This window comes from Equus caballus, chromosome 15, assembly GCF_041296265.1.
Source record: "Equus caballus isolate H_3958 breed thoroughbred chromosome 15, TB-T2T, whole genome shotgun sequence".
In the NCBI taxonomy this organism is placed as follows: Eukaryota; Metazoa; Chordata; class Mammalia; order Perissodactyla; family Equidae; genus Equus; species Equus caballus.
In genome coordinates, this window is record NC_091698.1 from 52184530 (window position 1) to 52197220 (window position 12691).

At 40.3% G+C, this 12691-nt stretch overlaps 1 protein-coding gene across 4 annotated transcripts in view; it reads left to right on the plus strand.

Annotated features, from left to right (window-relative positions):
* SPRED2 (sprouty related EVH1 domain containing 2) overlaps positions 1–12691 on the plus strand; it is a 117325-nt gene that overhangs the window by 83603 nt on the left and 21031 nt on the right. For all 4 annotated transcript variants that reach the window (XM_070236294.1, XM_023618976.2, XM_023618977.2 and 1 more), the window contains 3 exons: positions 282–459; positions 9069–9237; positions 11457–11521. In XM_070236294.1, coding sequence (XP_070092395.1) covers positions 282–459; positions 9069–9237; positions 11457–11521 — 412 coding nt within the window. The remainder of the gene's footprint in view (positions 1–281; positions 460–9068; positions 9238–11456; positions 11522–12691) is intronic.

Below are 12691 nucleotides of genomic sequence, written 5' to 3' on the forward strand. Positions count from 1 at the left end.
CTCGAAACTGGAGAATGTTATGCCTGCATACATCTTCAAAGACTCACAAATATTTTTTAATTACTGGGCATATGTCTTTAAATGTACTTTTATATTGAGTTTAAGTGTTTGTTTTTTCTCTAAAAGTTGAGATGGGCTTCCATTTAAGGTTGCTGCCAGGCATAGATTTTCTTTTGATGAGTCCCGAAAATGCTGGCTGGTGGTCATCTTGCATTGTGAAACGTGTCCTGCAGCTACCAGACCATTGTCATGCCCCATTATTCTTGTTGTTGTCGTTTTAGTGACAGCTATATTGTGCGTGTCAAGGCTGTGGTTATGACCAGAGATGACTCCAGCGGGGGATGGTTCCCACAGGAAGGAGGCGGGATCAGTCGCGTGGGGGTCTGTAAGGTCATGCACCCCGAAGGCAATGGACGAAGCGGCTTTCTCATCCATGGTGAACGACAGAAAGACAAACTGGTAATGGCAGACATGCGACGCGTGGGTTACATTAGCAACGACTGATTTCTTTACGTTAACTCACAGCCCTCTTCCGGGGGTATTTTTTCCCTTCATTCTCTGACTTCAAACTCTTGTGAAATCTTCCGAAGTTAGAACTCTGGAGCTGGTGCCAAACTGCAAGACGTAACCCTGGCTTTCCAGCCAAGTCACTTTTTACCACACACCGTATAACGCAGATGCTTAGAAGTCATATATTAGGCTGTCTTGTTTGCGTCTTTGATTGACTAAGCTGTCTTTCTGTCACTGTAACAAAATATTCGCAACAAAAGTATGTTGTTTATTATGAATCATGTTGTAGTGAGCTGGGAAGTCAGAGTTTTTTAAAAAATATAGGGTTTATTCATGGAGCACGCCATCAAGGTTTGGATGGTGAGGGGTAAAATGCAAAAGAAAGTCATCTGACATTCTGTTACCCCTAAATAAATGTTTATCTAAAAGACCCCATAGCTTTTATTTCATAAGCTAATGAATAAAACATGCTTGGGAAAAGAAAGTCACAAAAAAGTAGTGGTGTCATACTTCTATAATAATTCTACATGCTGAAAAATACGCACTTTGGAGAGTAATCATCATCTCACATGGGTGGGGGCGTTGATAGTTCATATCATACAGTTTCATGAAGGAACTTGGATGTCCAGTTCTGTGTTATGAAGGAATCTATGACATGAAGGAAAATTGAATGTCTAAATCTATTTTTAATTGGTGGCCTTGAACCTAGAAGAACATTGCTTCTGTCTGTGTCTGATCGTGGGGTATAGACTCAAAAGCTAACCATTGAGTCAAATGTTGCCGGAGCATGTAGGATCCCAACAGAGAAAATTTAAAAACACCCTAGGAATGTGTCTTGTTACATTTGAGACCCTTAACAGCAGCATCTATTGAGTTTGATGGGCTAAGTGTACAAGTGTTAATCTTCTTTTGCAACGACTTCTTGTTTTTTAGAAAAGTTACAAAATAGACAAGACAGACCAATTTGTAAATGTTCTATATGGATTAACAGAAATGCTATTTTCACACTTGATTCATTTCTGAAAATGAACAAAAATTGAAAGGGAGAATATAGCTCATTTTAAGAAGTATGTCCATTCAGGAAATTCGCTACATAATAATCACATAATTAAAACATTCTTGTTTATAAGATATTCACAAAGGCAATGTAACCACATTATCAATAAAAAGTAAAATAACTAATATTTATCTAGCGTTTACTTTGTGCTAAATACAATGCTAGCCCTTTAGGTTGTTTCATTCTATCCTTACAGCAGCCTGTATAATTGTAACTGAAGATATTAAGATTCAGAAAGATTCCACCTAAAGTCTTAGGTGACCCATCTTGGGGGCCTGGAACCAGTGTTTGATACCTGTCACTCTGACCCCAAAACTGAGCCAAACTCACATGTGCACAACCACCTTTAGCCCTTGATGTAGTTTTTTTTCCCTTGTGCATATTTTTGTTTTTACATACCTATAATCAGAGCTTGTAAACAGTTTTGCATCTCCTTTGTTTTGCCTTAACTTTCTCATGAGAAATTTTCCACGTTGTTGGTATCAGGGTGATGTTCATTGTTTATTTGATGATCTCCTTAGTGTCAAATATTAAAGTTCTTTCCCTTTTTCCCGCCCTGTCTTACCTACCTGCATTTAACCTGCCTGCATTTGCCACATTTATTTTCTCGGAATATTTTGGGGACATCAGATTTTTATGACTTTTGATGCTTACACAAAGAGCGCTACCGGCATATATGAGAATTTCCTCTAGCACATTGAGGGTCAGATATTTTCAATCTTTATCAATTTCATAAAGTGAAAGTCGTATCTTGTTGATTACTAATGAGATCAAACTTTTTTCTTTGTTAAACAGTTGTCACTGAATTATCTGTTAATGTCCTTTGCATATTTACCTATCGGGGCCTTATTTTTCTCCTTGACATATGCCCTCTTGTATGGTAAAGATATTAATCTTCATCTGCCATATTTGCTGCAAATGTTTTTATAATCTGTTGCTTGTATTTTTATTTTAGTTGGTGTTCTTTTTCTACAAAAATATTGATGGAAAAAATTTTTTCACCTTTTCACTTTTTATTGTTATTACTTTTGTGTTAGAAAATTATCTTACCCGAACAATTATATCTTTTTAGATCTATTTTTTCCTATTTCTATGGTTCGTCAGAGAATATATCAACCTAAAATGGCCATTAGATTGTCTAATCCAGCTCCTTCATTTTATAAATACATTTATAAACTTCTGTCTTACCACTAACTTGTACATAATAATTGTAAACTTTTCCCTTTTTTTCCAAGGCCCTTTATGTAAATAACTTCAGTTAAATTCCCGTCACATTCTGAAGAAGGAAAATACTATTACCTCCACTTTGTGGTGGGAACCTCAGAGCTCCAAGACATGAGCTGTTTCCTATCTAGTTGCGTAGTTATTAGCAGAGGCGGCACTGGGAACCGTTTCATTGTGAAGCCAAAACCTAGTCCCTTCATACTATCTCTGCGCAGTAATAGGGCAGTCCTGGGTGTAGACCAGCTTCTGTTGTTTGTTGCTCTTGCACGACGATTATGTACCTCTTCCTCTCCCCAATCATGTTTCATCCATCACTGCATCCCTCTTCCTGTCTGCTTTACATTCTCTGACTCTACACTTCTGGACGTCTATACCAACTAATACTTAAATCACACACCCATGCACCCAGTTATGCCTCTCCACCTTTTAATCCCTCACCTTGCCTGTTTCACACTCTGGGAAATTCTGGACTCCTGTAATCAGTGGTACTTAACCCCCTCCCCCTGCTTTGTTCCACAACATGCACACGTACGCACACACATACATACACACCCCTTTGGAGATATGGTGACTCTTCCTTTGGCCTAGGGCTCCCATAATGCAGCACTTCTGCCCACTGGCGGGTATGAACACACAAAGGAGATCTGCATATGAAGTGGGTTGTTGAAGAAGCCCCCCTCTAAATGGTGGAATGGCGAGGAGAGAGTGGAGATCATTTTTAGAATACAGTGGATGGATGGTATCAGAGCTCCCAGTATTCCAACTAGGACATGAAATGCTTTTCCTGATAGAAACAGTGTCGTCACTAGTTTTTACAATGTAGTGCAGTTCCAGAATTCAAGGCATTGGTTTTTGTTGTTATGTGAATCATACATTGAGGCATGTGAACTTAACTGCCATTGTTTCTGAGGGAAAAGTCTGTGTTCCAGACATCTATTCACAAGTTGTTATTTGGATATTTTGTAAGTTGGGGACAATCAAGTTTTCCTGAGAAATTATATGTAAATTTAACATTTCTGAGTTGAATCCTATTTTAGATGGATTAGAGGAATTTTTTCCTTAAACAAATCCTGTGATAATCCACCTCTCAGTCGTTGCCCACTCACAGACGCATGAGCCCTCACACACATTTGACGAGAGTTCCAGCTTGCAAGCTGTTTGAAAGACAATGTGGGAGGACTTTAATTTTAAATGTATGCACCTTTTTACCTAGCAGTTCTTCATCCAGTCCCTATTCTAGGGGCCGGCCCTGTGGCCAAGTGGTTAAGTTCGTGGGTTCCGCTTTGGCAGCCCAGTGTTTCGCTGGTTCGGATCCTGGGCGCGGATGTGGCACCACTCATCAGGCCATGCTGAGGCGGCGTCCCACATAGCACAAGCAGAAGGACCTACAACTAAAATATACACCTATATACTGGGGGCCTTTGGCGAGAAGAAGGAAAAATAAAATCTTTAAAAAAAATGAATAAACCCTATCCTATAGAAGTTGACTTAGACACAAAGATTTATGGACAGCATCGGTTCTCAAACATTTTTCGTCTCAGGATCCCTTTACGCTCTAAGAATTTATTGAGGACCCAAAAGGCTTTTGTTTCTGTGGGTGATAGCAACTAATATTTACCATATTAGAAATTAAAACTGGAATTTAAAACACCCTTAAACTCTATTGTTAGCATAAATGACATTCTTTATGACAAATAACTACATAACTATTTCCCAGAACAAAATAATTGTGAGAAGAGTAGTACTGCTTTGCATTTTTGCAAATCTCTTTAATATCTGGCTTAATAGAAAATTGGTGGATTCTAATATCTACGGCTTCCAGTCTGTTGAAGTATGTGAAACAAATCCAGTCTCACACAGGAATGTGGTTGGAAAGGGGAGGAGTATTTTAATAGCCTTTTCAGATAATTGTAGACATATTTCTTTGCTGCTACACCAAAAATTGGCTTGTAGTAATTTCTTAAAAGTGGCATCTGAAGCCACATCGGTGAACTTTTCATACTCTGTTCTGTTAAAATCCACTGGTTTATCTTTCACTTTGAATGGGCCTTTTCCTCATGCCTGATTGTGTAACGTCATGCATTGGTCATTTGAGAAATAATGATTTACTCAGTTAAGCAGATCTTCCAAATGTTGGTACACTTAATTCTATAGCATCAAAACTCACGTTTCTTGGGGCTGGCCCCGAGGCCGAGTGGTTAAGTTCGCGCACTCCGCAGCAGGCGGCCCAGTGTTTCGTTGGTTCGAATCCTGGGCGCGGACATGGCACTGCTCATCAGACCACGCTGAGGCAGCGTCCCACATGCCACAACTAGAAGAACCCACAACGAAGAATACACAACTATGTACCGGGGGGCTTTGGGGAGAAAAAGGAAAAAATAAAATCTTTAAAAAAAAAAAAAAAAAAAAAAACTCACGTTTCTTAATATCACCACTCATCTCATTAGAAAAGTCTTTAAGTATCAGGAAGCTGTCCAAAATTCTGATTTTTCACTTGTAAGTTCAGATTTTATTATTGGCAACAAATACCTCCAGTTGTTTTCCTCGAAGTGACAGGCTCACCGTGTTCATTTTCAAGAAAACGTCTGCCGAATACCCAAGTCTGAATAACCCTAGTTTGTCAGATGTTCTTTCAAGTAACCCTGGTGATCCATGCAAAAAGCAGTGAGTTCAGTCACAGCTGGAACAGTCGCACAAGTACTTTTCCTTGAGACAACCCGCATTCTTCCCTATGCAGCAGAGGTGAAGAGGCGAGTAGAAATGCTCGTCCCTCTTCTAACGTTGCATTTGTGCAAAGCCAGAGTTTCCTCATATACTTCAACCAAAGTGACATGTGATAGCAGATTGACTGCAGAGGCAGCTATGAGAAGTGAATTATGTATCCTTCCCATTTCATCACACAGAATAAAAGATGTGTATGCAAGGGTCAAGATCTAGTAATTTTCAACTGCTTCACCAAGGACAATCCTACATAAAACTAGCATGTTTTACTTTGACCGTGTGACAGTGGTGAATCTGGTGACCTTTGTACAGTTTGGTGCCACCACACTGCCTTGGTTCACACCACGGCACAGCAGTTTTACCCACCCATCCTTCTGTACCATCAGCAAAAATGGCAACACAGTGAAAAGGCACAAAAGTCTTATTGTATGAAGATAGTTTTGCCCTCCTGGACCTCCTGAAAGGGCCTGGAGGGGGCAGGGGGAGGTCTCCCAGGAGCCCACAGACCAAACTTAGAGAACATGTTTAAGGATGTTCAGTCCATCACTGTCTGTGGAAGTGACCAATTAGAAATAACCTAAATGCCCATTAGTATGGAGAATGGCCGACTAATTCTAATATATCCATACTGAGGACTATTATGCAGCCATTAAACAGAATCCTTTTTTACCTTCCTGTAGCTCTAAGCCATGTGGTTTTTTTGTTTGTTTTTGAGGAAGATTAGCCCTGAGCTAACTGCTGCCAATCCTCCGCTTTTTGCTGAGGAAGACTGGCCCTGAGCTAACATCCGTGCCCATCTTCCTCTACCTTATATGTGGGACGCCTGCCACAGCATGGCTTGCCAAGCGTTGCCATGCCCGCACCTGGGATCCAAACCGGCGAACCCCGGGTCTCCGAGAAGTGGAACGTGCGCGCTTAACCACTGCACCACTGGGCCGGGCCCCTGAGCCCTGTTTTTAAGTAAAGTGAAAGGCAAGCTGCAGAGCAGTTTTTAGGTGTGGCTACATTTAAACATGTACACTTATGTGAATATATAAAGAAGCCACAGAAAGGAAACTAGGATAGTGGGCATACTGACCATACTGACCGTGGGCAACTCTGGCAATGGGGAGGCCTTGGGGTGGGGAGGGTGAGATGAGTAAGAATGGAGCCTTCGTGTATTCATCTAAATTACTTAAGTCTTTTACAATACATATTTCTTGTGTAGATTTTTTTTAAAGCCTCCAACTAGAATATACAATCATTTTTTTCTCCCCATGCATCTCATTTAAAAAGGTACTTTTAAAAGCCTTTCTCAAGTGTTAAGTTAATGGCAAAATTTCACTAGAGGGTTGATACCTGTTAGGAAGATTAAAACATCTGAACTTTTTCATTTTTGCCCTTAAACTTATATATGTAGAGATGTCATTTTGTTTAAGAGAACATAAAGAGGTGGTATCTGATCCCCTCCCTCTCACAGAATTTAGGAGGCTGAACTTACTTTACTTTTCTAAGAATTTATTATGGGGCCGGCCCTGTGGCCAAGTGGTTAGGTTCGAGAGCTCCACTTTGGCGGCCCAGGGTTTCGCCGGTTTGAATCCTGGGCTTGGACATGGCACCACTCATCAAGCCACAATGAAGCAGCATCCCACATGCCACAACTAGAAGGACCCACAACTAAAAATATACAACTATGTACTGGGGGGCTATGGGGAGAAAAAGGAAAAGTTAAAAATCTTTAAAAAAAAAAGAATTTATTAAACTTCTCTAAGAAAATGTACCATTGGAATAATCTTTAACTTGGAAAATGTCAACCAAAGACTAATTTTTTTTTTTACCCTAAGAATATGGATAAACTAGAAGTCTTCGTTTTTACAAAAAGTTTATTTTGAGACTTTGAATTGAGACTATTAAATTCTAAAATAGATAACATTTGTTAGCTAAAGCCTTGGTTATTTGGATTTCCCCAACTTGGAATGGGGCTGGGCTGACATTTAATCATTGCACTATTCTTAGGGGAAAATGGCCATAATAAGCAATTTAATTATAAATAGAACTGTGTGAGCGGGCCGTTGTCTTCTTTCAATACAATGTAATAAAGTTAACTGTTTGGGACTGCTATCTGATACACCAGTTTGACTACAATTCTCATCTATTAAGTTAGGGAACATTTATTAGGCAGCACTTAATTTCTGTTTGCTTAGATGTATTCTTGAAAGCTGTACTCATTTAAAGATATTCTCTAATTTGAATCTATACCAATTTAGCTGGGCCTTTTACTCTTTTCCTTCACTTAGTCTAAAATTAATAACATCTCAGTTTGTAAAATGCACAGCTTTGCCAGAACAACATCAAAGCTATTAAAACTTAGCCACATCATTTTGGTATACATAATGAAGCCATAGGAATAAATATTGTTGCTATTTTGGAGTTTTTTTTGAAGAATGAAGTTCACGTTCACGTGATTGCAATGCTTCTTTTATTCTATCATAATAAACTGATATTTTTATCAACAATAGCACTGTCCTAGACACAGGGTGTAATTTATAATACATCTTGATCTTTTACAGTCTACTTAGGGGAATAAGACTAATGCACACAAGACTGTTAGAGAATAATATGAAATCATGTGCTAAATTGTGAAGGTGACAGGAAGAAATGGAATAAATAAAAGAGTAAAAACTTGATGGTGGAAATATACTTGGATGAGTGTGACCCTGTTAAGTTTCTCATTACTCAGTGTTTTCAGAGCATGTTGATGTGTATGTCCTCATTGATAACATTGGTGTTATTTCCCTTTTAGAGATAAAAAGATCAAGGGTCTGAGACAAAACACTCAAAGTCATAGCTTAGTAAAAGGCAGTTCTGAGACTAGATTGCTAGAAACTTGGAGATTGTTGTAATAATCCAGATAAAAGGTTAATAGAGACCCAGATCAGGGTGGTAGCAACTGAAAGGGGATTGATATAAAAGATGTTGAAGGAAAAATGAAATGGACTGGGTGATTAATAATACAGGGGATAGAGAAAGCAGAGAAGGCAAAGATAACCACAGAGATTTTGAGCCAGAGAAAATGAACAGAGAGGGGTTGACATTGCTAGATATGGGGAAGTTGGGAGAGGAAACTGGTGGCAGAAATTTCAGAGCAGATTAATTTTTCAACTTGTTGAATTTGAGGTCACTGGGAAACAACCATTAGGACAGAGGAGAGAAGATTGAGAGTCATTAATACAAAAGCCATGACACACAAGTGGTAAACCCAGAACAGAGCCAAGCCCCAAGACCTGGGCCTGAGCCTAGTGCCCCCCAGTCAAGGGCAGGAGGAAGACAAATGAGTGAGATGAAAAGCGTGGTTAAGGAGTACAGCAGTACAGTGGGGGTCACCAAAGGCAAGAGTGGATGGTCAACAGAGGCGAGCAAAGGCTTCTTCCAAGATGGAGAGACTTGGGCAGGTGAAGGCAGGGTTACGGGATTCACATTAGTTGCATCAGTGCTGGTTGGTTCCTAGTTAGGTTTTGGTAACCAGACACCATCATGACCTTCACAAGTAACCAGCCTGTGTGTTTCCATCCTTCAGGTGGTATTGGAATGCTATGTAAGAAAGGACTTGGTCTACACCAAAGCCAACCCAACCTTTCATCATTGGAAGGTCGACAATAGGAAGTTTGGACTTACTTTCCAAAGCCCTGCTGATGCGCGAGCCTTTGACAGGGGAGTGAGGAAAGCAATCGAAGACCTTATAGAAGGTATTGAATTTGTCACTGCGTTCTCAGTGGGACTCAGGGAATGTTCCAAGTTCTTTTTAATTCCAGTTGTCTCCCATCATATATCTGTGGTTTATTTGCGGGAGGATTGGGAGCCGGGTCAGTAGATGCCAAGACATTAGGAACATCCAAGGAGAACAAGTATAAAGTGACAGTGCAGCGCAAAAGGAGATGGGTTTCAGAGTAAGGAGTGATTCCAATTGGTTTAGACTCTGCTCTGAAAGACAAGTTCTGGACTTCCATGTGAGTGACTTTTTGACAGATTTCACCTTTCCCTCACTATTGAGACAGCTTTGCTCTGATCTGTCTTGGCTCAGAAGTGAAGAATGGATTCTAACGGGCCCAGCAGGCTCCAGGCCCACCTACTGTCCTCCTGTAATCAGAGCCCAGGGTCTACAGAGGCCACTGAAAAGGAAAGGGCTCTGTGGCTCCTGGAGCCCTGGCTTAGGGAGGCCTTAGTCTGTGGGTGAGTGGGTAAGAGACATTGTGTTGCATTTGATCACGGCCTGAAAGGTTCTTGGGCCATCGATTCTTAGGGGCTTTTCTAGAGTCCACAGATGCAAATACACAAATTCTCCATTCAACACATTCAGTTATCAAATCAGAGAGTTAAAGGGCCCTGCGAAGAAAGCAATATCAAGCAAGGCTTGTTAAAGCCAGATTCAGAATGGGGGGAAATTAATCACAAAAGAATATGTTTCATTCATGTAAGAAATAAAAGTATTCTGAAGTCATTCTCTTCGTTGTGGATTTGGGGGAAAAGAGAAAAGCAAATCTTAAAAGAAAAATTTCTTAACATTATTAGTAAGGCAATTCTAGCTACAACATGAATCTGTTAACTACAACCATGTGACAGCGAAAAAGATAATAAAAACCGGTGTTCGCATCATAGGACTGACATAAGGTGGCAGATATTTAAAATGTTATTAAACGTGGCTTTTAAATGTTTAAACAGAAGATAGCTCCTGAATTACTGATAGAAGTTTGCAGTATGTCCATGTACTTAATCACTGCAGCTACACCCCAAATTTGATTCTCTTGCTTGTAATTTTTTGCTCTATATATGCTCTACCTAGCTGTTTCCTATCAAACTTGCCTTAAACATTGATTGACTGGAATAATTCAAATAGTAGAGAAAAATCCCAAAAGATCAGTAGGAATTGCACAGAGGGTATTGTGGAACTTATTTTTCCTCTTGCCATCCCTCTTTGGAAATTTAAATATTTCTCATCCCTTTCTCAGCAATCCTTTTAATTTCAACTTTATGTAATAGCAAAATATTTTCTAAATGCACGTTTTTAAAGACCTAACCAAGAAAAAGGAGAAGATAGAGAATAAATTTCCCTCTTGGTATATCTATCACTTAGGCAAATATAAATGTTTTTCCTTTTAGTCTTTAACGGTGTCAGCTAAGTTGATCCTCACGTTACCGGGTATTACTAGAGGAAAAAGTCAGAAGTTATACTGATTTGCAAACCAGAATGAAAAAAGAGATGAATAAGTGAATAAATTGAACCCTAAATAACCAATTCACTCCATGATAGAATAAACTGGGTTTTCTGACGTGAGCCTAAATTTTGGCCTGAGAAAGAGTGAAAACTCATTGATGTCTTGGTATCACAAGAGAAAACCCACTTCCCCAGGTATCGGCTTAGAAGGTGGCTCCCACAGTTGGGGTTAGTAGAGTGTCTGAATTTCAGAACAGGAGGTGACTATACTAGCTATTTAGTCAAACCCCCTCACTGGGAGATGAAAAAGCCAGAGAGCTAAGTGCAGTGGACACAGTGAGAGTATGGTGGGTCTGACCTGACAGTTCTCCATCCAGTGCTTTTCCCACCACACAATGGGGACCTGGGGAACTGCTGGCAAAGGCTGGTCTTGACACATGCCCTTCAGAGTAGTGGGCAGGCTCTCCTGTCCTCTCCTCCGTGGTGCCTCTCTGTGCATGTTCTCTAGTGGCCAGTGGACAAGTTTGAGGGATTAACTGGAAACAACAGTAGGCAAAGCTAATTTAGGGAGCATCCTGGCAAGAGTCAATTAAAGAAGAGGAAATTAAAAGCATTTTGTTCTCAGGTAAGATTTATGCTGGTGATTCCCATCCAAAAGGAATGGAATGTGGTTTTATTCAAATATACTTTTTAAATGATTGGATTTGACTTGTCCTCTTTGGAAAGACTTTCTTACACTTTTTGTCTTTTTAGGCTCAACAACATCATCTTCCACCATCCATAATGAAGCCGAGCTTGGTGATGATGACGTTTTTACAGTAAGTTCCCTAGGTCCTCTGCTTTCCAGATTCGTTGGTGAAGAATCAGAGCGAGGTTCTGTTGAAGGGCATGAGAGACACTGTGCAATTAGGCGTTTGCCGTTGGTGTTGGAATGCCGTCGAGGAGACCCCTGTCTGGTCACAGTTTTTGCTGTGCTGGGTTTGCCTTTGTCGTCCTTGTTGCAGTGGCACCATCCGCCACACGGCACAACAGTGTCAGCTCTCCCCGACCTGTCCAAGGTTCCGTCACGGTCTCCCCTCAGATTTAGGGTGACCAAATGTCCTCGTGTTAGCACTGGAAGTCCCTGGTTCTGTGAAACACCTCGATCCCAGGCAAACCGGGACAACTGGTCACCCTACTCAGTCTTCTGTTAACACAACCCCCTCCCTGCCTTCGAGGGGAAAAGCCAGAAGTAGCCTTCCTAATGAGTGATTAAACGTCCGATAAGAAAGGCCCGAAGGCTGAGCTGAGGTTAGGCCCAAGTGTGCGAAGGCAGGAGAGGGGTTGTATGTTTTGACGCAGCTTGAGTTAGTGGGATGTAACTGGAGACAAAATGATTTCTCAGCTTGCTTCTTCATTTCAGTCCTGTGCTTATAGAAGTTAATTAACAAATAGCACATTGTGCACCTGCTGTGTGCTTGGTGCAGCCAGGAGCTGTAGGGCAGCACTTTCAGACTCTTGGCCTTGACCCCCAGTAAGAAATACATTTATGTTGTAACCTAGGACACACACACATCAACAGACACCTGAAACCAGATTGTACTTCGTGTTCTGCATTCTGATTTTTTAATCTTCCGTTTCATTGTCTTCTACTTTTTATTATGAAACTTTTCAAGCACATTGTTTAAAGAATAATACAGTGAAAACCTGTGTACTGTGCACTTGGATTCAGCAGTTGTAACATTTTGCCTCATTTGCTTTATCCATGCATATGTACTTACACATACGTATGTACTTACACATGCATGCGCGCACACACGTTTTTTTGCTGATCCAGTTGAAAGTAAATCACTTCTAAATACTTCATGCATCTCCTAAAAATAAGGCATTTTCCTATACCACCGCAACACCATTACTATGCCTAAGAAAATTAATGGGAATTTCATATCTAATAGTTCCTCTGTTGTTCCAAGTGTATCTTTTATAAGCTAGTTTCTATTTCATATTTT